This window comes from Schistocerca piceifrons, chromosome 9 (genome assembly GCF_021461385.2).
Source record: "Schistocerca piceifrons isolate TAMUIC-IGC-003096 chromosome 9, iqSchPice1.1, whole genome shotgun sequence".
Classification (NCBI taxonomy): domain Eukaryota; kingdom Metazoa; phylum Arthropoda; class Insecta; order Orthoptera; family Acrididae; genus Schistocerca; species Schistocerca piceifrons.
Window position 1 is genome coordinate 123297017 of NC_060146.1, and position 26536 is coordinate 123323552.

General features: G+C 44.0%; 1 protein-coding gene across 1 annotated transcript in view; it reads left to right on the plus strand.

Annotated features, from left to right (window-relative positions):
- Positions 1-3073: 3073 nt before the first annotated feature.
- LOC124716749 (nascent polypeptide-associated complex subunit alpha-like protein) overlaps positions 3074-26536 on the plus strand; it is a 54186-nt gene continuing 30723 nt past the window's right edge. Inside the window, exon 1 of the mRNA XM_047243291.1 lies at positions 3074-3143. Coding sequence (XP_047099247.1) covers positions 3074-3143 — 70 coding nt within the window. The remainder of the gene's footprint in view (positions 3144-26536) is intronic.

The window sequence follows — 26536 nt, forward strand, 5'->3', positions numbered from 1 at the left end:
GCCAGGTCGGAATTGCACTGCTAGCGCCTCCCAACTCACTGGCAGATCCGAACTAACTCCGAACACACGACAACCGGGAAGTAATAGCAGTCAGTAAAGATAATACGCCGTGGCTTATATCGATGAGGGCCGCTGATGCCGCTCACGGGCAGGCAAGGAGGCAACTTAGTGACACAAGTCATTGAAATTAACATAACGAGGTTATAGTACAGTAAAAAGAGGACGTCAAATGAGATATGGCACGAACACGAGCCACGTACGGCTCAAGGTGCTTGCTGAAAAGTAATTTCTCCAAATTTTTGTGTAAAAAGCTTCTTAAATAAATTGACACTTATTAAAATTGTAATTCTTTATTCTTGGCGTCTACATATTGGCAGCCCTACACCGGTAAAGGACTCCAAAATCTAGCGTGTTACGTGACGGTGTATAAAGTCCGTTTCACACGGGACGTGCGATGCGAACAAAAAAGTCATCATCTATTGCATCGCTCCATGGGACAGACGATCCAACTACAGACATCAAAAAAAGTTTTGCATCACCGTGGTTGCCAGAACTCCTGAAGATAGACGTTGACTGTGGATATTGTATCCCAGACACAGTCCCTTTGACTATTCAGAGATGTCGCTAAACCTGCTCAAAGATGTAAACAACCATGCATGAGCGGCGCGTATCAGACGGAGGGGGTCCGACAGTCGATCAGTTCCAGTCATCCTACCATGGAGGAGGTACACGGCTCCATTTCTCTGTAGTTCACCCATCCCTAGACGGTCAATACTGCGGTTCGATCAGGACCGCATTGTTACTTTGTGCCAGGAAGAGCTCTCAACAAGGCAAGTGTCCACACGTCTCGGAGTGAACCAAAGCGTTATTATTCGCACATGGAAGAGACGCAAAGGGACAGGAACTGTCGGTGACATCCCTCGCTCAAGCCACTCAAGTGCTACTACTGCAGTGGGTGACCGCTACCTACAGATTATGGCTCGGAGGAACCCTGACAGCAACGCCACCATGTTGAATAGTGCTTTTCGTGCGGCCACAGGACGTCGTGTTACGACTCAAACTGTGCAGAATAGGCTGCATGATGCGCAACTTCACTCCCGACGTCCGTGGCGAATTCCATCTTAGTAACCACGACACCATGCAGTGCGGTACAGATGGGCCCAACAACATGCCGAATGGACTGCTCATGATTGGCATCACGTTCTCTTCACCGATGAGTGTCGCACATGCCTTCAACCAGACAATCGTCGGAGACGTGTTTGGAGGCAACCCGGTCAGGCTGAACGCCTTTGACACACTGTCCAGCGAGTGAAGCAAGGTGGAGGTTCCCCGCTGTTCTGGGATGGCATTATGTGGGGCCGACGTACGCCGCTGGTGGTCATGGAAGGCGCAGTAACGGCTATACGATACCTGACTGATAGTGCAACCATATCGGCAGCATATTGGCTAGGCATTCATGGAGGGCAATTTGTGCCCCCATCACGCACGTCAGGATAATGGCATCGCTCGACTAGAGTGGCCTGCATTTTCTCCAGACATGAACCCTATCTATCATGATTATGATAGATTGAAAAGGGTTGTTTATGGACGACGTGACCCACCAATCTCTCTAAGAGATCTATGCCCAATTGCCGTGGAGGAGTGGGACAATATGGGCCCACAGTGCATTGATGAATTTGTGGATAGTACGCCACGACGAATACAGGCATGCATCAGTGCAAGAGGACGCGCTACTGGTGTACAGCAATCGGGACCACCACCTCTAAAGGTCTCGCTGCGGGGTGGTAGAATATGCAATGTGTGATTTTCATATGCAACTGGATTCTTGTTACGCAGTCAGTTCTGCGCCTCGATGAAAACGTCATAGGAGGTCTTCCTTCACCTGTTACTTAATTATTCGCAGTTGGAACTGTTATCAGAATATCAAGTGCGTGCATTCAAATATCGCGCGTTCCACGTCTCTATTCCAGTTTCCTGTACAGGTTCCGGAACACTCGGGACCGAGGTGATGGAAATCTTTTTTTAAGCGTCTGGCAGATGGTTCATCGGATCACCTTCACAATAACTCTCTACTCTCGAACGGCAAGCGGAGACAACGAACATCTATGTCTTTCTGTGCGGGCTCTGATTTCCCTTATTTTATTATGGTGATCGTTTCTCCCCATGTAGGTCAGCGTCAACAAAACCAGATGGTGTCTACCAGCCAGTAATGCTACTATATACCATTATTTCATTTTTCATGGATTGTGGGAAAAGAGGCAAAGAAAGGAATCGAAATGCTTCAGGTGTGTTGTTACAGAAGGCTGTTGAGAATCAGATCGGCTTAGTAGATAAGAAATGAGTGAAATCTTAGCAGAATCGACGAGGAGAAGAAGATATGGAAGAGAATGAGAAGGAGACGGGACACGAAAATGCGACATATGTTGTTAAGGCACCAGAGAACAAATTTCATTTTACTAGAGAGAGCTGCAAAGGGAAAAAGCAGTACAGGAAGGCTGAGGTTGGAATGTACACAACAAATAATTGAGGACGTAGGGTGCACGTGCTCTATTTTCAGTTTTCAGATGCTGGGAGTCAATAGTCGCAAACAGACACTGGAGGTCACTGAATCTTTATAACTATCGCATTACCTATCGCATTATTTGCGAGTGTCAACAATAAGGCGCATACATTGTTGGCACTCGCAAATGCGATAGGTATAAAGCGTTCTGAAGAAGGGAATTAAGTGCTTGAAATCGTTAAAGAAATTAAATTTCTTTTATGAAACTTGTTGCTTATTATTTCATTATATACGACTACAGTTGCTGAAGATGGATAAAATACTGCAATAAACTTCAATTCACTTTTACCCATTAGTTTATTTCCTTAAAATTCATCCCCCTAATTGTTTTCATTTGTCTTATGTCACCTGTTACAATAATCCCATCGGGTATGTTGACTGCGCATTATTTTGATTTTACTGTAATTTATCTTCGAGCATGCTGTCATACTTTGTTCAGTAGATTCGCCGTTTATATAAGCCAACTGAAGTAAAAGATTTACGAATCAGACATAGTTTGGATTGAATTCTTATATGCACACTGGTCCTGCATTACTTGATGATGATGATGATGATGATGATGACGATGATGATTATGATGATAGTAATAACAATAATAATAGTCTTAATAGTACATATTGCATGTCTACAAATAATCTTTCTTGCTGAACATTTGTACTGAGGAAATTTTCAAGGAAGCGATGACAGAAGATTGTGGAAGGGTTACAATAAACTGTAAAGTTAATAAAAATATGAGGTATTCTACACGAGCGTGTCTATAGTTAGTCGATAAACGAAATGAAACAGTAATGAGAGGATCTCTACTGCGTTTCTGAGGAGATCTCAATTACTATCTAGCCGTCCGCTGTGACAGAGCGGTTCTAGGCACTTCAGTCCGGAACCACGCGACTGTTAAGGTCGCAGGTTCGAATCGCGCCTCGGGCATGGATGTGCGTCATGTCTTTAGATTAGTTAGGCTTAAGTAGTTCTAAGGGACTGTTAAGTGCGATAATGCTTAGAGCCATTTGAACCATTTGAACTTGCTATCTAGAAAAATTTCTGTCAGGAAGACATTCCTAGCCCTCTTACGGTAGAGGGTTGGAGTAAAAAGGGACCATACAAAACCTTAACTCAGTACCACCTGGAGAAAATTCAACCTAGTGCCATTTATTCACGGTCCAGTCTCATTAATTTGACCACTCCCTATGTTCGACGTCGACGTGCGATAACCACCCTTACACGGCAGGTGGAAGCATTAGCAGAGGAGGGTATAAAAGGCTTGTCGGGGGCACGCTGTGAAACAATGCAGTCTTTGTCGTAATGCGGAAACGGAGTGATTCACCTAACATCCGAAAGGGCATGATTGTTGGCTTTCTGGGCTAAGGAGGAAGCAATTAAGAAAGTCTGTACACTGTTCGCGTGCCTCCGTGGTCAAAGCATACCACGTATGGCAACATGCAGCTATCCGAAACCGGCACTGAAGCAACCGTGGTGCTCCACGCACGGCCACAAACGACATTTGTGAGCGATGGCTGCGGAGATGTGTATGGACGAATAGACGTGCAACTGTTGAGCAACTGATCACCTACATGAATCAAGAGGCTACAACAGTGTCTTCTCAACGGCCGTCCAGCGAAAATTGCTGCGTTTGGGCCTCCATCCATGGCCTGCACCCATTCTGACTGTCATTCATCGGCGAAGAAGGCTGTAATTTGAATCGTAATACCGCAAATGCACGTCCACTGAGCGACAACAGGTGGCCTTTTCAGTTGAAAAACGTTTATGCTCTGAAAGAAAAGACACTGCTACAATCGTTGGGAGAGTCCAATCCGGATGTGGGAGCGTTGTGATGTTTAGCATTGCCTAGGTGATCTCATCATTCTCAAAGTCACAATGGACCAATACAAATATCCATCTATCCTTAGGGACCATGCCCACCCCTACGTGCAGTCTGTTTATTCTCGTCACAAGGGCATTTACCAGTGGGAAAACGCACAGCTCACAGTGTACGTGCGTGATTCCAGCAGCTCCAGGACGATTTTTCTGTACTCCTATGCGGACCAAACTCCACAGATGTAAATATAATCGAGGATCTGTGGAGCCGTCTCGTGTCATGCGTCCTCAACAGAGAAACCTAGTCCAGCTTGCCACGGCTTGTGCTCGGCATAGCTCAAAATACCTGTCGGTAATTTCCAGGACTTCACTGACTCTCTTCCTGAATTTTCTAAGGTGCCAGGACATGGGCACTTACACGTTAGCTTACCAACATTAGTATTAATAATAAAGGGACTGGTAAGGGCATCAGATTATGACTTTATTGTATTATGGTAATTATGAGGCACTCTCGAGCAATATTCCCTGCATGTGTGCATGATTAAGTCACTAACTTAAAGCGTTGGTGAAAGGTGTCGGAAGCTGAGAATTGTGGAACATAAAGTCTGCAGCTGGCCGCAGCTCGCCGGGCCGTCGTGAGTGGCAGGTAGCGGTCACCGGAAACGCTGGACAATACGGCGCTTTTGTGGATAGCCCGCCATCCGGAACCACCTGTGCTGGGCAACACGTGACGAAGACAGGAATTTCGTTTGACTAGGGGTGATATGACCTACTCGATCATTGGCTAGATCTCAGAAATGCCGTTGGAGAGATTTCGGCGATGATAGAGCGTTCGACATTGGCCGAAACTGAGTATTCTTCCTTGACGTATTCGTACGCGTGGGAGACGGGAGAATTGTGGAGAGAGGAGGACTTCGCCTTCAGCCATCGTGCAGTACGGACTTGGAGACGGCTTCTTGGCCATCGCCTTCGAAGGGAGATATACGCTCTGTATCGCAGCACTGCATCAACGCGTGTTCCGTGAAGAGTTCTACAGTTAGAGCTCTTTGTGTGCTCAGAAACGAGATTTTCATCAACACTTACCTAATATTCTTGATCTGGTAGTTATCCTTGCGAGTTGCCGAGTATCTATCAACGTAGCTGCTGGTAATAGGGGAGCGTAATTGCAAATTGCTAATGTGCCATTCGCAGGAGTGTGTGGGTGGACAAAGAAATTAACATTTTTTTTAATAAATTTTGTCAGTTGTGGGGAATATCAGATTAAAATGCCAGTATTACAATCGAATTATCAACTTTATTGTAGCTAGCATTTACCCTGTACATGTGCTCTAGTCACTGCACAGCTTGCCCAGACTGGAAGGAAAGGTTTGCAGTCTTCTATGTCAGCGACGGACAAATAAGCTTACAACTTCTCGCAACGGTCCACGCTGCAGGCTTTTGGCAGGTAGTAACATTAATGTAACTCGACAATGTATGTATTATATATGCATACGCAAGAGAAACTGTACCCAAAGAGCTTACGCTTTAGAATAAAAAAAATGAAGATATGGCAAATTACTTGGGATACATTCCAATACTTTTTGAGAAGACTAACGTCATTTACTGCAGGGAAACGTTCTCTTGTAGTTTGTCAATACATCCTACTTAATGCTAATGTTATTGACGTAGATTAGCTTTCATGTTGCGTTCCTGTAGTCACAATAAATGTTAAGCACTTAGATTTGCTTTACAACACACTGCTGTTTATTCTATGTATTTGAAATAAGAAGACGGAAATGAGAGATTGGAGAACCTTCACTTGTGAACTTACACATAGTCATAATTAAATTTCTCCTGCGTATGCACTATGACGACTAGTGCTAGAATCCTTTAGAAAATCCACTTTCTTCCTAGCGCTTATGGTGCTAGCAGTTTTTCATGAAACCATAATCTTTTAACTTTGTGGTCGTATTCTCTTTCTATGGCTGTAGCTATAAGTGAACCTAAAGGAAGAGAAGACAGTAACCCATGTGTCGGTGAACCGTGTAGGGTTTGTTCTTTGTGTGTTACTGTATTTTAACTGTTTATTTATGGCGTGCAGCAGTTTAAACAATATTGCTCGCTCTATTCCACTTGAAAAGTGCTAAACGCCTACATTTGCTATACTGTACATTATAAACCCATAATTTTAACTGCAGAAGTAGACAATCATGTCTTTCAAAGAGAAAATGGAAGTTTTCATTTCGGTGAGGGCTCTTCATAGGCTGTTATTAAGATGCAGAGAGAGTGTAAGAGTGGCCGACAAAATCCGCAGACAGATTCATTAGTATCCTTATCAACGTTCGGCCATTTCTCTAGATTTCGTGACGAATACTCTACAAGTTAAGGAGGGATCAGTTACACAATGACGTTTTGCTATTCATCAGGGACCAATCTGTTATAACCCACTGTAACGCAGTTGTCTGGGGTTTAAGGATGGCTGACAAATGGGATGATAAATTGATCATTATCACGCGCGATAGGCTTAAACATGCATTTAACTTGTCGATGTAATCACATGGGCTTACGCCGAGCACAGCTTTAAAGAAAATAAATTGCAATGTAGATTTATGGACAAGTCGTCTATTGCAGACCAGAATTAGGGTTTCAGGGAACGTGTGACTACCAGAGGTAAGTGAATGATAATTTCTTTAAAAAAAAAAAAATGAAATAGCAACTTGGTCTCTCCATTGAACTATTTCTGAATCGTAGTGAACTTCTCACTTTTGCATACTTGTTCACTTAGCAGCCTTGGATATAAGTTTAGGCGTATGTCACAGCAAACTGTGTATCGAAAACATTCTTCCTATTTCCCAAGAGCCGGCTGGAGTGGCCGAGCGGTTCTAGGCGCTACAGCCTGGAACCGCGCGATCGCTACGGTCGCAGGTTCGAATCCTGCCTCGGGCAGGGATGTGTGTGATGTCCTTAGATTAGTTAGGTTTAAGTAGTTCTAAGTTCTAAGGGACTGATGACCACAGCAGTTACGTCCCATAGTGCTCAGAGCCATTTGAAGCATTTTTTTCCCAAGACTAAAAGTAGTCATCAAAATTATAAAGACTTGTGCAGAATTGAAATTTACGCATAAGACTACAAAGTTTTTAGTCTGAAAAACATTAGTACCATTTTGCGAGGGCGTATCATTTATATAGAAGTACTTACAAGCAGTGAACAACAATATTGAATCACCAAAAAAACACATCAGCATGAATAACACAGTGTAGAAAAACTGTTGCCATTCAAACAGGTTTCCAGGTGCCTCGGAATTGATAAATGCAGGTCCTGTGCGGTTTGGCGAAAATGTTATCCAGTCTGTGTGCAAAATAGTGGCAAGTTGAGGTATCGGTCATGGAGAGGATAGGGATTCCGCACACTTCCCTCCAAAATAGACCACAATCTCAAAATAATGATCGGATTTGGTTACTGGAGTGGCCAGGGGCGAGACAACAACTCATCACCGAGCTCAGAATACCAGGGCTGGGCGATGAGGGCTGCATAAACAGAGCATCACCACTTGGGAACAAACGTTATGTCATGGGATGGACCTGATCACCCAGAATAGTCACATAAGCCTTGACAATAATGCAGTACGGAGCAACCTTAAGGGGAATGAGCCGCGCGGGTTAGCCGCACGGTCTTGGGTGGCTCCCCCCGCCGATCGTTCGAGTCCTCACTCGGGCATGGATGTGTGTGTTGTCCTTAGCGTAAGTCAGTTTAAGCTAGATTAAGTAGTGTGCAAGCCTAGAGGCCGATGACCTCAGCGGTTTTGTCCCATAGGAACTTACCATAAATTCCAAAATTTTAAGTGGAATGGAAACGTAAAACAAATAGTAGGAAAAGAAGATGCCAGACTGAGATTCATGGGAAGAATCCTAAGGAAATGTAATTCGTCGGAACAGGAAGTGGCTTTTGAGGCGCATGTTCGACCAATTCTTGAGTGTTGTTCATCAGTGTCGGATCCTGCCTAGCTAGGATTGATAGAAGAGATAGAGAAGATCAAGCAAAGAGCAACGAGTTTAGTCACAGGATCGCTTATATGGCACGAAGGAGCTACCGAGACACTTTAGAAACTCAGTTGGCAGAGAGGTTGACTATCGAAATTTCGAAAGAGCACTTTGCGGGAAGAGTGCGATAACATCTGAGTTACTCACACACACACACACACACACACACACACACACACACCTCGCGTAAGGACCACGATGAAAAAAGGAATTAGAGCCAATGGAGAGGCTTACCAACAATCATTCTTCCCAAGCGCCTTCGCAAGAGGGACAGGGTAGGCTGGACCAGTTAGTGGTAGCAAAAGTTTCCGTCGCCACACACCATTATGTGGCTTGCGGAATATGATGTAGACGCAATTGTAAATTGTGTAGAGTGTATATGTGGCCTATAGAATAGCACGATATTCTAACCAACTCAAAACACGTAAACTCGGCCAAAAGTTGGAAAAAGTGTGCAACAAGATTCATCTGACAAAGTGTTATTCTTCAATTGCTGAATAGTCCAGGTTTCGTGGATGCAGCACCACGTTTTCCTGTACCAGCCATTTGCGTCATTAGAATTATATATTAATACCTTCAGCTGTTGACGGGCGTTGATATATATCAACGGGGACAGGTGAAAATGTATTGTAGCAGTAGTGGACACCATAAGATCCTAAGGAAGGTCCCAGCAGAGGGGTCGAACCGTCGATCATTTTAGAAGAAACATGACGCGGCCTAATAACCCAGAAGATTTTGACTTCATGCTCAATAGTGTTCATGTCTAAGGCGTTTCAGTGACAACGACCACGAAAGCCTTCAGAATTATTGAGCATATCTGGGATGCCTTGGAACGTGTTCTTCAGAAGAAATCTCCACCCCCTGGTACTCTTACGGATTTATGGACAACCGTGCAGGATTTATGGTGTCAGTCCTTTCCAGCACTACTTCAGACATTAGTCGAGTCCATGACACGTCGTTTTGCGTCTCTTCTGCGCGCTCGCGGGGGCGCTGCACGGTATTAAGCAGGTTTACCAATTTCTTTGGCTCTTCAGCGTAAATCACTTCGTTCCCGCGTTACGAGCAAGACTGCACTGTTTCCGTGTTCCCCGAGACGCTTCAAATACCCTTCTCTGCTAGTGCTGCGACCTGGCGTCTGTGAGTGGTTATTGCATGTTGACATCGAACATAAGCGGTGGTCACTTTAATGTAAGTGTATCGTGTATAACAGACATGATTTCAATACCAGAACAAAACTGATTTCATTAACGAGATCAGTTTTGTGTTGGTATCGTTGTTCTCGTGTGTTACATGTGTTTCTGTAAAAACAATATTTTGTCAGTTGGTGCTGTGGAAAGTTGAACTGCATATCCATAGCATGTACAGCTTTTGATCTTTCTGAGATGTTGGTCGCTACTAGCGAAACCAGTAAAAAGTAAAAAATAAATTTTACAGCTGATGCCAAACTTGCATTTCTGAATATTTTATAAGGTTAGTACAGAAGTGGAGAACATAGCAGCTGTCTGCATGACTAAATGCCTGTTGGTCAACTCAGAGTCTAGAAAATTCCACTGTTCGTATGAGACAGTGGGATATTTGTGGTTGTAACTGAAACACCTCCCAGTGCCCGCTCCTGGCCGCGTCCGTCAACTGTATTTGCATACGTCTCTCTTCTCTTCTGTAGCTGCATACTGCAGCGATAAATATTCCTGTGAAACCTTTCAATCTTTAAGCATTTATGCACTGTCATACCCAGAACACGAAAATATGACTCCTTCAAAAGAGTGGATTTTAATCTTTTTCCCATTGGGACGTCAACAAAGTAATAGGTTGAATTTAGGATACTATCTGACTGTTCGCAATGCGAACATTTGCAAGTGTTAATTAGTTCGCGGTGTTGGTGCATTTACACGTATGAATCATACAGCAGTGGCTAATGAACTGGCAGAGACGGGGAAATTCATTAGGACAGTTGAATAAAACATGCTCACCTGCTGCCCACAGCAGTTCGTATCATTAAATGTTGCTTCACATTCCGTTTATTACATGCGAGCTCAGCTTCCAGCAGAGTGTCGTGAACTAAAACGTGTTCTTCCTAGTTACAGCTTTGCCCTGTCACATTTTTGATAACATCGGACATACTCACCCCGTTACCGACGTGTGACAAGCCTCGACTATGTGTGAGACTCGCGGTGCGTTACTCATTAACAGTTTTTCCATGTAGTTATTACATGTAATAACCATATCTGTAAGCATTTACAATACTTTTTGTCTCCAGTTATCAGAAATTTTGCAGGACTTTCAGCTCCTGTTATCTAGAACCAATGATCTCAGTTTGAAGGATTTTCTGACCTAGTTTTGTATTTTGCACCATCTTCCGGCGTAGCAACAAGTTTAAAATTTTTTCACGGTACTAAGATCATTTTCTAGTGCCACAATTTATGTTACTACCAATTTTTGTTGACCCCTTCTGCTTCTTCAGGAAAGGCAAAATAAACTCTCCCGGAAAATATTTCATGCACTGTAAGATAGGGAACCCAGCGTACATGACCTTCAATTGAGGCAGGTAAGGTAAGTTTGGTCGCCTATCTTACAGTGCATGAAATATTATCCGAGGGGGGTTTATTTTGCCCTTCCTGTATTTCTTTTGGGAATTCCACGTCAAACCGCAGTTTTTGATAGTGTTTAACACTAACTTTTTGTGGTGTTGCCATCGACCTCATGTCAACACATTTCAGCTCCTCTTGCTCAAGTAGGCGATTTTTTTTAACTACCGTTATTTTTTCCCCCCGCGTAGATTATTATTTTACGAAAAGAGGTATCCTGAGAACTAAAAAGAAACTCGGGAAACAGTGCTGTGCTAAAGAATACAATATACCGATGTTTCTTTCTGCTCACTGTTCCGCACATAGCAGCCACAGGTGGAATATGTTAGCTACGTTGTCTCTCCTGAGACACTGTAAGACAAAACAAAAATGAGGCAGCAGGAAGGAATTAAACGAAAAGGATGGAAAACTGGAAAATGTGATGAAACTTCGTGGCACATTAAAACGGCCGGCCGGTGTGGCCGAGCGGTTCTAGGCACTTCAGTCTGGAACCGCGCGACCGCTAACGTCTCAGGTTCGAATCCTCCCTCGAGCACGGATGTGTGTGATGTCCTTAGGTTAATTAGGTTTAAGTAGTTCTAAGTTCTAGGGCAATGATGACCTCAGATGTTAAGTCCCATAGTGCACAGAGCCGTTTGAACCATTTAAAAACTGTGTGGCGGACCGAGACTCGAAATCGGGACCTTTTCCTTTCGCGGGAAAGCACTCCTCGAAGAAAGGATATTGCAGAGACATGGCTTAGCCACAGCCTGGGGGATGTTTCCAGAATGAGATTTTCACTCTGGAGCGGAGTGTGCGCTAATATGAAACTTCCTGGCAGGTTAAAACTGAATGGCGGACCGAGAAAGTAGGAGACGAGGTACTGGTGGAAGTAAAGTGTGAGGACGGGCGTGAATCGTACTTGGGTAGCTCGATCGTACAGCACTTGCCCGTGAAAAGCAAAGGTCCCGAGTTCGAGTCTCGGTCCGCCACACAGTTTTAATCTGCCAGGAAGTTTCATATCAGCGCACGCTCCACTCCAGAGTGAAAATCTCATTCTGGAAACATCCCCCAGGCTGTGGCTAAGCCATGTCTCCGCAATATCCATTCTTCCAGGAGTGCTAGTTCTGCAAGCTTCGCAGGACAGCTTCTGTAAAGTTTGGAAGGCAGGAGACGAGATACTGGCAGAAGTAAAGCTGTGAGGACGGGGAGTGAGCCGTGCTTCGGTAGCTCAGATGGTAGAGCACTTGCACGCGAGAGGCAAAGGTCCCGAGTTCGAGTCTCTGTCCGGCACAAAGTTTTAATCTGCCAGGATGTTCCGTATCACCGCACACTCCGCTACAGAGTGAAAATCTCATTCTGGAAGCTGTGATGTACATGTACGGACAAAACACATGGTTAAAATTTCAGAAATGTTGAATAGTTTATTGAAGAAATAGAGCGTCACAAATTGAACAGTTATGGGGCTTGGCATTCATTGACAGGGTTGTTTGATCTCCTCCTGAGGGATAATCTTTCCAGTTTATCGTATTATATAGCCAGCCTCCGTAGCGCAGCGGTAGCGTTACCGCCTACCACGTAAGGAGGCCCGGGTTCGATTCCTGGCAGGGGACTGGTATAGTGTGCCTTTCATCATCATTGACACGCAAGTCGCCGAAGTGGCGTCAGCTAAAGAGACATGCAATAGGGCGGCCGGCAAATAAATTCCATGCGACCATTTCATTTCATCTAAAAATCCCGACATGGATGTAGGCACCCCCCCCCCCCCCCCTCCCAAAAGCTCTAAACGTTCTCAATTGTGCAGAGACCCGTTGAGCTTGCTAGCCAAGACAGGCTTTGACAAGGAAGAAGACAAGAAGTAGAAACTTCAGCCAGGCAGTTATTATTTTGCTGTAATGAAAGACGAGTATGACTTACGATGAAGAAAAAGATAAGGGAACGTAGAATATCTCGACGCTTTGCTGTAAGCGTGCCGCAGGTAACAATCAAAGTGCTCCTGATATGAAAAGAAGTGACACCTTAGACAATGCTTCATGGTTGTAGGGCCAACAGTCATGTTGGTGTCCCACCGGTTTCCAGGGCGTCTTTGGCCTGGATCTCGTTGACTAGTGTAGAATTGTCTTCATTGAAGAGTCCCTCTCCTAACTGAGCACCGATTACCAGCAAAGACGTTTCTAGGGATGCAAAAGACACAAAAGACAGCGGTGGGGAGCAACCTGGCTTCCTGACTGTCGCCTGCCATGTGGACCGACAACCAGGAGTGGGGTGCCATTCCATTTCACACCACAGCCCCTTTGGATGTCATCCGCCGTACCGTTAGAGCACAGTGGCACGTTGACGATATTCTACACCGCTGTTTTTGCTCTTCATGGTAAACCATCCTGTGTTTTCGTTTCACCAAGATAATGCCTGTGTGCACATTGCGAGAATTTCTGCTGCTTATCATGGCACTTATCAAACCCTCCCTTGGTAAGCAAGGTCACCTAATGTATCCCCAGTTGAGAACGTTTGGAGCTTTGTGGGAAGCTTCCTCGAACTAGTTTCGTATTTGACGATCCTACGCACCAATTGGATACAATCTGTCACGGTGTCCCTCAGGACGGTATCCAAAAACGCCTTCAATTCCAAGCCATATAACTGCTTGCATAAGGGGCAGAGGTGGATTAATGCGTTATAGACTTGCTCAACTCGTGAATTTCTTTGTCTAGATTATATGTGGGTTGTCCAGAAAGTAAGTTCCGATCGGTCGCTAAATGGGAACCACAGTGAAAATCAGAAACATTTTATTTGCAAGAGTTAGCTACACTTTCCATATACTTCTCTACATAGTCACCACTTCGACTTACACATTTGTCGGAGCGTTATACCAAATTTCCAACACCATCGTCACAGAAGGCGGCCGCCTGTGCTTTACGATAATTCTCTACGCTGGTCTATAGCGCGTAGCCTGTGCCCAAGTGTTGTCTTCGTATTCAGCGTTTCACGTGAACAGAGATGATACTCAGGACGAGCCATTTAAGGCTGTGTTGTGGGTGATCGAACACTTCCCATAGAAAAGGCTGCAGGAGAGTCTTCACTGCCCCTGCAGAGTGCGGCTGAGGATTGCCGTGAAGAAGGAAATGCGTGGCGGTTGTGTTAGGTGGGCTGCATTCATTAAGGCAAAGCCTCCCAGCGGGCCCTCCTACTTGGCGGGAGACATCGTTGTTCCAGGCACCTTTACTCGCTCACAGTGCGCTCACAACTGAAAAGAGCGTGTGTCTTGATGCGATCGACGTTCATACTAGAGACACTGCCCAAAACATCTGTGCAAAGCTCCATCGGGTTTTCACTGTGGTGTCCATTTCGCGACCGATCGGAACATACTTTCGGGAGAACCCTCGTGTCATACGATTTATCTGATATTGTAGTTATTTGTTTGTTTGTACATGTACATCACAACTTGTTGTTTGGATAATTCCTTCATGGTGCGTCGTTGCTTTATTTTGTCTTCGAGTGTACTACTCAGTTTATTGTTGAATACGTAGTACTTCAAAAAGAACTTCACAATTTCAAAAATTCATATAAATTTATTGAAAGAAGATATAGAGGTAGATTTAGTGTTATTTTGCAGGGAAATACATCAAGTTTTTTTACCTTGTACTAAAGATGTTCTATGTGGCTTCCGTTGGTTACCTGCACACATCCAATCTGGAGTCAGTTTCTTCCCAAATTCCGTGTAGCATTGTAGGCGTAACTTGCTCAGTGGTGGCTTAAATTCTGGCTTTAAGTTAAGGCAGAGAAGCCGGCACAGGAGGTATCCTTCATGATCCCCATGAAAAATCGCGTGGTGTCAGGTCTGGGGAACGTGGTGCCCAGTGCAATTGGCGCATCACAGCCAATCCATTGACCTGGAAAGCGGTCAGTCAGATATTCCCAGACATCAGCCAGGTAGTGGAGGGTTGCACCATTTTGCACGCAACCATGTGCGATTGGCAGTTCGCGAAAGGCACGCCGTGTCGATTTCGTAGGGCTGTTGTCAAAACGTTGTCTCACTCGCTCAACGAAGTCGTCCGATGTGCTTGGACGACCTGATAATTTCTCATATCTTACCGAGCACCGTGTTTCTACAAAAAACATTTATGCCATTCACAAATTGTAGGCTTACTGTGAGGACCTCGTGCGTACTTGGTACGGAAACTACGCTGAACTGTTGTCGCCGACTTCGATTTTTCAAACAAAAACACACAGCTAGCTTCCTCAGGCCCACTGAAGGCAGCCATCCTTAACGCAACCGCCGCTAGCGCTCCTTATGGTGCGATTCGGCACTAGGTTACTATGTGTGACCACAATTCATATAAATTCCTACAAACTGACATTGCAATCACCCCTGTAGGTACTGTGAATAAATTTATATAAAATTTCAAATTTGTAAAGTCATTTTTGAAACACACTGTGTTTATCTCGCGTCTGTGGCCTTAGTAATAGCTGGTTGCTCCGCAGGTTGTAGCGGACTCTGCTGTTGAACTGTCTTCAGGAAAGCCAAGTGATCAAGCAGAACCCATTTTCTTGGTTTTGCTGAGGCATGTGAACCTGTTACAAGCTTTCTTTCTAGTTTATTTCTCTGATACGAGTCCCGAATATTCCTCCATCTGTTTTTGCACATTTCACCTAAAATTCCAATGGAAGATAAGTTTATTAACAATAAGCGCATGCTAGCGTCATTGCATTGTTTCAAGTTCTTGACAAAAAGATAGGGTTACACCTTACACATCACTAGAATTTTCATTCTGAACGTCTACAGTATACACTGGCAGAAATGTGGAAGGAATAATGTCCATGGTTGTTCACAAAATTTCCCCAAATTATACTTGTCAGTTTCTCCCATGCAGAAAATTTTGGAACAAGCTAAGGCTACTTTCATAGCCGACTGACTCTCTTTATTCCCATCCAAATGACCTTCTATATTCTTATATTCTGACAGCATACATCGTTATGGATGACATGAACATTTAATCTTGTCAAGCTGCACTCAAAAGATGACTCCAGGATTTACAAAAGACGAATTTCAATTGTGAACTGTGTCAGACCAGAAGGGCCTTGTAAAACAGTTGTGAACTCTTAGCACAAGTTTTTTGAGCACCATCTTCTACCAATGACAATGTGACAAATTACTTATTGCAGCATACTGTTTGCGCAATCTGTTGAGAAACGCCTTGATCAAAAACGAACACCTAGTGATTACAGAAAGCTGTACAACAATCTGGTGGTGGTTTTTCACAACTGGAAGGTATCATCAAGACACCAATCTACCGTTTACTTTCGAAGTGAAGGTATTGTAAAATGTAACTTTCTCGTTGTACTTTAGATTGTTCATTTTATAATGTACTTGCCGTTTTCAATTTTTATCGTCACAAAAAAAGAGTAATGCGAAAATTGACCTGCAAGTTCATTTTCATCATTCTAATTCTACATCTGCATGGATTATACTGATTTTCATAACAGGATTGAAAAATTTGCATCAATGGGAAAATAATATATATTTCACTCACTTGCCAGTTTCAGCTGTGCACCAATTTCTTCCCAAATTCTGTCTCTGAACAAAGTGTCCCTATATTTAGGGTTCTTCAAATCGTAAAGGCAAGGATGTTGCGAGACCAGCTCACAGAGCATCACATCCTGTGAGTGGCTCATTTCAGTTTTCCTTGACTGGCTCGACATCTTTCTGGCAGCCGTACGTCTTTGTGTCGTCCGACTTCCGTCGCAACACTGCTCACTGGTGCAGTGCTGCGGCAGCTGCCGCAACAGTCGCGCGTCGCATCCCAAACGCGAACTGCGCATGCGCCAACAGGCAACTTCTGACGTCACGTAGTGTCCAAGACGCGACGCACACTAGCGACTGCAACGGGTCACTACGTGACGTGAGAAGTTGCCTGCTGGCGCATATTCCACCGGCGACACGTAGCCTGGCGGGTTGCTGTCATGCCAGTCTGTAGGTGTTTCCCATGCAGCAAATCACTGCAAAGATGGAGAAACTGTGAGTCGTGCGTACCTCATTCACACGCAGCTCTGAAAGTGCTCGGTCCTCCTCTGGCCACTGCCCGCATTCTAACATCACATGAACTGCAGTGTCGGATGCTGTGAAATCTGGTGTCGTGACGTACATTAATCCTGGCCCGGCATTTACGTATGCCCTGTGGTCTGTGCGAAGCTGAAATAGCGGAGCAGTCTGTGACCTGGACTGGACTCTGGTGTCTGCCCCGAGGACGTTCGTAAGTGGCAACTGCAGTCCTGCCCTATATCTAGAAAATGTTCGGGCTCACATGCAGTTCCTCTTCGTCGAAATGTCTTGGCTCAGACTCGTCTAGGGGTTGAACTGCAAGTGTCGCATTACACGCGCTAAATTACTCTTGACCCATTGGCTAAATCGTCTGACCCATAAATGATGTAGGCCACACAGTTGCGATTTGCTTATAATAATGTTTATTTAGAAACCAAACTAATAGCGAAAGTGATCGTATTTAGAGTTACTGTTACACCTGAGTGCATATCCATTTGACAAAGTTCGATTGTGAAAATCTCATTGGGAAATACAAATTACTACGCGAAAAGTTAGAGTTCACACCAGGCGCGCGGCTGCTCACCGCTCAGAAACTAAGTCCCGCGATACTACACAACCGAAATTTTCTAAGTCGTTTCTCTTCCGAGCTGCCCAAAGACCAACCGTCCGCTTTCGTGTCTCAAGCCGAACTGTACTCTTTGGTGTCTCCAGTCGAACTGTACCCTTTAGTGTCTCGAGCAGAACTGCCCTCTGCCCGTCTCCGACCGCATTTCCGCGCGCCGAACTTCTTCTCTCAACTGACTACCGCAGTTCCCTTCCCTGAAGGAGTCCATCTGATTGGCTACAGCGTATTCTACATTACTTTACATTTTAACGTATTTTAATAAAGATTGACCACTTTCACGTTCTAAATAAAGTAACGATAATATCCATTACATAATAAACGATAAATTCTTTTACATAAAACCAGTACTTCTTAGCTTACTCCTTAACTTTGAATGTTCTTTCTGATAAATAAATAAAGAGCAAAAATAACTATCATGCACTACACTTTACAATAAATATTCTATTAGCTAATGATTCAATAAGGTGTCCTGCTGTTATCGTTCAATGTATTTTGTGTGGAGGAAATGGTGACCTGATGCTTAACTGAAAATACTGATAATTTAAATTTACTATACCTTTTAAATAAATAAAGTTACAGGTTTGATATTTACAAAGTTTTTCATTTTAATGATGAGCTTCTATAAGAAATGTCGATCGATAAGATCGACCAAAGCGTTTAGATTTTAGCATTCAGGTACTTGTTAGAAAACTTGTTAATTTCACTTCAACAGTAAATCCTAAACCATTAAAGATATAATCTTTAATCAAGTTTTATTGGGATCACCATGAAAATTTACGAAGGATGATAGATTAAAATTACTGTGGCTTGATTCCCTGCATTACCCCAGAATGAAATAGTTTCCATAAATGTTTCCTTTTGTGGCCGATCTTAAGTCCGCCATATTTAACAATGCTACGTCTCCTTGGCCACAAACGGATTCTACTGGGTTTCCCTATGACGTAGGTTCTCGCCTGTCTCACTCGCATACTACAGTGCTTAAGCCTCAATAGACAATAGACGCCTGTGAGTTTCCCCATCTCATGGTGAATCTGCGCCCTTTGTGCCATTCGGTCCTCGTTTCACAATTCCTGTAGGCTGACTCTTTCAGCCATATATTTAAATGCTCGTTAACTCACAGCCATCAGTAGTTATCCTTGGCTACAGAACTGCCGTTCTTACGCCACACAGAGAGAGTATGACCGACACAGTGTGACAGTATTGGAACAATCTTACACAATATGTTACAATAAACAGATAATCGAGTGTGATTTGGATGCCACTGATCCTAAAGATCAACTGTCTCTAACATATATGGTTTGGGTATTTACATTGAACTGTGGAGAGCCTTCTCTGTATGCCGTCGTTAGTAATGACCGAAGCTGTCGCGTTTATTACGAGTGGTCAGAGGTCTTTAGGTCTGCCACATTTGCTTACTGGGTCCCAGTACTGTAACTGTTCCATCAGGTGCCTGATAGAAGTTGTTGCGTCTTACCTAGTGAATGTTACTTAATGTTACAAAGGCAACGAAGGCATTCCGCTGTGTGTTTGCCTCATTCCTTTCCTCCTAGCTCGCTTGTAGTCACATACAGCATGACGATGTCGCATCCTTGATGCTTGACCAACCGTGACGAAATGTTTACGCCTTGCAGCTGGCTTGTGTTGAGACATTCCTGCGCTGAAGCTACACTGTCCTTTAGGGACTTGAAAAATTTTTCTCTCGCTTTCCTGTACTATCTCACTGCGCAACAGTATTATGTAACATTTATTTAGACTGGTGAGCTATATCATTGTGTCCCCTGCACAGCCGCTGACGATCTTGTTGGCATGTGACGCAATTGGGAAAATACGTGAGCGGAGCAGGGCCTCAAATGGGGAATCCACAGACGCAAGCGACTCTGACAATGGGCAGAATGCTATTGCCCAGCTTCTGGGAACAAGCATCTCGAAAACGGCGAAACTGTACATTCTTAGCGTACTACTGCTGAGAATATCTATGGAAAGTTGTTGATAGGCGCTGAAGGCACGATTAGGCAGCAAGGTGTTGGATGTCCACGCCTCATAACAGAACGTAGAGATCAGAGGCCAGCACGCAATACAAAGCTGGATTGGCGGCATGCTGTGGCATGTCCGGCGACAGGGTACTGTGCTGGCACGCCGTTCGGTGCACATTGTTGAATGCAGGAGAGACCTAAATACTTCAACTTTGAGTTAACTGCGTGGTCAGTTACGGTTTGAATGAGCACGGTATCATCGAGAGTGTACCATGGAACGTGTCACCTGGTCAGATGAATCGCAGTTTCCGTTTCACCAGGTCGATAGCCGTGTCCACATAGACCGTCATCCAGGTGAACAGCTAACTGGAAGAAAAACTGCGCATCCACGGACACAGAGCGTTGCGATCAAAATCACGCTATTACGGTATTCACGTGGGCTTCCATGTGATTTGTGGAGGTAATCGAAGGCGCCGTGACCACTGTGTATTACGCAAAAATTTTTGTGGTCCACATTCATGTGATTTTGCTTGTGGTTTTCCCAGAGGCGATGACCTCCTCCACTTCGCATCACAAGGCCAGAATCGTGATTCACTGGTTTCAGGAGGCTGACACTGGTGTTTTACCAGCGAAATTCGCCTGACCTGAAACCATTGGTCTTATAGGGCACTAGCTCTGCCCTCACAAACCGCCGGAGCGTAAAAGGGGAGTTGCGAGACCTGTGCGTATAACTGTGGAAACCGAACAAATCCACGTCACACAGAATCGCTACATTATTGCGATCCAAATGGAGACCAGAAAGATGCTAAACAGGTAGTCAGAATTTTTTAGCTCATCGCGTGTAGCCTTTAGACATTTTCATTCAGCAAAAACTTGAAAGTAATAAAATAACAAAAAAATATTTTTAGGGAAGCTAGACGCTGCATTTCTTGGCAGGAAGGCATTTAGTTTACGCAACACAAAACTAAATACGAAGCTATATAATAAACAAAAAGATGTAAATAGATGTTATACACTGATGCGCCAAAGAAACTGGTATAGGCATGCGTATTCAAATACAGAGATATGAAAACAGGAAGAACACGGCGCTGCGGTCGGCAATGCTTGTATAAGACAAGAAGCGACTGGCGTAATTGTTAGACTGGTGACTGCTGCTACAATGATTGGTTATCAAGATTTAAGTGAGTTTGAACGCGGTGTTACAGTCGACGCACGGGCTATGGGTCACAGCATCTCCGAAGTAGCGATGAAGTGAGGATTTTCCCACACGACCATTGCACGAGTGTACCGTGAACGTCACAAACTCTGTAAAACATCAACTCTCTGACATCGCAACGGCCAAACAAATATTCTGCAAGAACCAGACCAATGACAACTGAAGAGAATTGTTCAACGTTACAGAACGGCAACCCTTTCGCAGACTGCTGCAGATTTCAATGCCGGGTCATCTACAAGTGTCAGCGTGCGAACCATTCAACGGAACATCATCGACATTGGCTTTCGGATCCGAAGGCCCACTCGTGTACCCTCAATGTCAGCAACGCAAAGCTTTAAGCCCCACCTGGGCTAGACAACACCGACATTGGACAGTTGATGACTATATTCATGTTGCCTGGTGGGAAGAGTCTCGTTTCAAATTGTAACGGGTATGCAAACAACCTCATGAATCCATGGACCCATCATGTCAGCTGGGGAGGCTCTGTAATGGTTTGGGACGTGTGAAGTTGCATTGATATAGGAGCCCTGATACGTCTAGATACGAGTCTGACATGTGAGACGTACGTAAGCATCCTGTCTGATCACCTGCATCCATTTATATTTATTGTGCGTTCCGACTGACTTGGGAATTCCAGCAGGACAATGCGACACCCTACACGTATATAATTGCTACAGAGTTGCTCCAGGATCAGCCTTCTGATTTTGAACTCTTCCGTCGTCCACCGAATTTCCCAGACATGAACATTATTGAGCGTGTCTGGGTTGCCTGGCATCCTGTTGTTCAGAGGAGATCTCCACCCCCCCCCCCCCCCCCCCCGTACTCTTACGGATTTATGGACCGCTCTGCTGGATTCGTGGTGTCACTTCCTTCCAGCTCTGCTTGAGGTATTAGTCGAGTGCATGCCACGTCGTATTGTGGCACTTCTGCGTGCTCGTGGGGGCTCTACATGATATTAGGCAAGTGTACCAGGTTTTTTGGCTCTTCAGTGTATAGCTCAGTGGCATCTTTTCTATCGGACAGAACGGACCCCATCCGTGATGACGCGGCTGGTGCGTATATTTACAAGAAATAGAGAATGGAAGGAAAGGCAAAGAACTGGTATGAATTCGTGACTTCCAGCCGTACAGGGCATTGCGGTAATGCAATGGCGAATTTGTGCCCAGACGGAACAGACACCACTCACGGCTCCTTGACGTTCGTTTCAGTGCAGATGTACTAATGTCGTCCGAACTCCTACGGGTATCACTAATTTTCGAGTACGGGGTTATTGGACGACGGACGCTACAATGCACGTCCGATAAGCTGGAAAATTGTCGGTCAGCGAGCGTGTCCGGATGCCCGAAGTGCAGCCACCACGGTAGCTCAGCATGTTCTGTAGGAGGGCTGGCTGCCCTCTGTAATCAAGAAATAACTGATTGATACGAGCGAGGATGAACTTTAACAAATGTCATACGACGTCCATTCCGAAAAAATACAACGGACAATAACGAACGAAATGAAAAAAGTGCGTCAAACACTCACAAGAAGCGGTAAATACGGGTTCGAATCCCGGTTCGGCAAAAATTTTCAACTTTCGCCATTGCATTACCACAACGCTGGAAGTTACTAGTTTCCCAACCATCTTTTCCCTTATTTTCGCCGGCCGCGGTGGTCTAGCGGTTCTAGGCGCTCAGTCCGGAACCGCGCGACTGCTACGGTCGCAGGTTCGAATCCTGCCTCGGACATGGATGTGTGTGATGTTCTTAGGTTAGTTAGGTTTAAGTAGTTCTAAGTTCTAGGGGACTGATGACCACAGCAGTTAAGTCCCATAGTGCTCAGAGCCATTTTCCCTTATTTTCCCCACAAACAGACAGTACATCGCAAATATTCCAAACCATTTATTCGACTGATTGTGGCTATATTTCTTCAGAGATTCCGTCTTTAAACGAGAACTTCATAAAGCGTCTAACCACTGCAATGTTGCTATTTAATTCAACTGTTTCCTTGTCTTGTTATTTAAGCTTCGCATTTTCCATTTTGATAACAAATTTACACTCTAATTTTACATAGATGTTTCAGACGGCATTCTGTATGCATGATACGTACATACGGGATATCAGCGTAATGCGTTGGAATCACGCGATACCAAATTTATTTCAGTTAATAAAATTAGCAGGCTCACAATTAGCATCTGTTTATTAATTCTGTTCATTTGTTTTGTTTCTTTACTTCCGTACACAGAAAATATATGCAGGCAGAATATTCTACAACAGAGGCAGCAGCAACAACACTATTACCATTAGCACGATGAACTTGCGGCTGACCATGTTGGCCGCTCAAGCATAGCGAGCAGCTAAAAATATTCCTTTCAGATTATTTACTTACGTACTCGTACTTTTTTTCTGCAGACGGGCATAAAGGAGATATGTTTTTTATACCAGTTATATTTAATTTTCGATGCAAATTGTTTTTAATGGTTAAAAATGAATGTTACTTACTGGTGATATGTTTGTCTGATGGAGAACTGACCTAGCAGAAACCACCTTTGATTTCATTAATCCCAAGATTGTACAATATATTTATTAAATTTTATACTGTAGCCTACGTGTAACAGTTATAATTTTATTTATTTATTTTATTTTTCTCCTTTGCTGCCTTAAGAATCCGATAGAGACGCATCGCTTTTTTCGAGACACGTCGCAAAGGCGGAAATATTGTGGCTTCAGACAAAAAACATAATTTTCAAGAGTCCGCAGACACGGAATCTTGTTACAGCAGGTGAAATTCAAAGATTAATTTCTGCTCCAGTAAACTAGCTTCTACACGTGTTACCCGATAGACCACCACGCAATACTGTTCATTGAGGGTCGGCCGCGGTGGCCGAGCAGCTCTAGGCGCTTCAGTCCGGCACCGCACGACTGCTACGGTCGCAGGTTCGAATCCAGCCTCGGTCATGAGTGTGTGTGATGTCCTTAAGTCAGGTTTAAGTAGTTCTAAGTTCTAGGGGACTGATGACCTCAGATGTTAAGTCCCATAGTGCTCAAAGCCATTTCCACCATTTGTTCACTGTGGTGACAGGGACGTAGATTATCGAATCGTTCACTCCTGTGTAAGATGGATCTATTGCGAAAATTTGTAATTACCTTAATAAAGTTCCGATGGTTGTTAAAGTCTAGTGCGGGCTTGAATTATTGTACGTTAACGAAAAGAGATGTGCTAATGCTTTAATGTGGTACCGATTGGCGGTGGAAAAAAGTTAGTCCCCATACAGGACGCCAGGTGCGTATCTGGCGCTGTACAGCCTATCGTCAACGTATCCGGCGCTTATACTGAACAAATTGTGCAAGCGGTACTTAAAAATTAACAGTATGCCTCTCTCACTTGCTTGACATTCTCTGCTCATGTTTAATTCCTAATCCATCATACGTGGAATCATTAATATACGTCGTTCTTGCTTTCACATTGCCAGATTTGCTGCTGGTGGCCGAAGTTGGAACTAATGTTTCTTCCATAGTAAATTAGTGCCGTATAAAAGCATTACAGTATCTACCAAGGGTCAGTATAATACAAGTATTACCTCCCACAATGGACATCTGAGAATAGGTGAACCAGAGCGGTAAATCGAAACGATCAGTGATTAATCCCATCTAATATTGTGTATTAACTTGGTACGTGGGTTCCCTTATTCGTGTCACATTTACCCACCATATCTTAGATACCATAAAAGAGGAAGCGGGATGGAGTCATGGTTGGTTGTCACGATTTATAATTAAGACAATTTATTGACATTACGCCTTTTAAGGAATTTGACAGTTAAAAATTGTGGACGAGCCACAAGATAAAGGTGTGCAAATACAGTTAGAAACTCAACGTACTCAGTGTCAAATAAACAGTTCCTTAAGAGAAAGTTATAAAAAACTTAATGTGGCAGGCATTTATAGAATAGTTAAGCATAGCAATTATCAATTACTTCACATAGCCACTTCATCAAACTTCTTAAAACCAGTTATTGCGTTAAGATGGCGACACTTAAAATATTCTTCACTAAAATACCCTTATAAACTTATTATTTCAATCCGTTAAAGAAGTTCTTGTTAAAAGGTGAATTACAAACTTAACGTTGCCGTGCACTAATACCCCTCGCTTTATTTTCCTTTACTAAGAAAAAAAATTACTGAAAAACTTCAGGAATTCAAATTCCCATATAGGATTTACCTCAAAATACATACAATGAAAACAGTAAGAAATAAAGGGTCACTTAATGACACTTCAACACTACTGCCAAGTTAAGATCCAGCTACATAACATGATAGAACCACTTACATAATAAAAACTATAACAGAAGCACTGGTATTTAAAAATGAAAGTTCACGTTGTCAGACGTGTTAATAAAAGACTGATAGAAAGAGCTGCGCAAGGAACTCAGCAGATGCCATGCAACTTAATATTTATCCAGTTGCCAATCGCTAATATTTAAGGAAACAGGTTCGTATGAGAACAGGTTACATACAATATATATATGTGTATCTATCAGCTTAACCCATCTCGGTGGAAGGAAGATAAATACTAAACTTTGGAAGGCGGTATGTGAACGACACCCGGTAGTGGCCAGGTTCTTCAACACCGCTAGGTCTAGACCTCGGATGACATTTCACTCCCCGCCAAGGCGCTGGCACAATCATAGGTTTTTACGCGAATCACAAAGGCATTCCAATAACTCTGAAACATAGAAACACTCGGCAGAACCTTTGGCTTGATATACGGGCAAGAGTGTAAAGGAACACGTCACACTACTGGAAAAACTCGCAACTTTGACCTTAAGCATTTTACTCATGGACAACTGTATTAATAGAAAAAATGGTTCAAATGGCTCTGAGCACTATGGGACTTAACTGCTAAGGTCATCAGTCCCCTAGAACTTAGAACTACTTAAACCTAACTAACCTAAGGACATCACACAGATCCATGCCCGAGGCAGGATTCGAACCTGCGACCGTAGCGGTCTCGCGGTTCCGGACTGTAGCGCCTTTAACCGCTTGGCTGTATTAATAGAGTGCAGGCTTTGAAAACGCCAAAATAAAGTCATTTGATTACAAGAAGCACAGAGCAGTAGTAAAACTTCTGTGGAAGCTTTCAGATAATGGCCACTATTTAACTAGGCCAACTGAACTCTTCCACACCATCCTAAAGTTCGGCTATGAAAGTCTCACCATAGTAATAAAACTTAGATGACTCTGAGTGCGTCGGTCAACGAAATACAATTACGACCACTTACTCATCTTCACACCACAACATATAACGGTCATCACGCTCATTGGGCAGCCGTTGACACTCGTCTCCCAGCGAATGTCACGAGATCTCGAGGGTTACCCGTCTAAAGCTAACAACCGCTTCGCCCACCAACCCGGAAGGTAAGACACGCGAAAAGCAAAGATAACTTAGTTCAGCACAGTCTATCTCAACGATACATGAATAAAATAACACTGGCGCCATCTCGCCACGGCTCAAACTGATAACATCAAACACAACGTATGCTGGTACTTCCGCAAGAAAATTCCGCCCCTTATTAACACAGTGGCGTGATGTAAGATCCTCACGAACTTGGGAAAAATTCTCGCTGGAAGCAAAAAGACCTTTTCCGATTGAGAATTCGGCGTGCGCGCGACGTGGAGTGGCCGTGGAGCTCATATTTTTCTTCCGCCGGTGCCGCCGTGACAGAAGGGTGATGGAAGACCTGCTTCTGGCCTG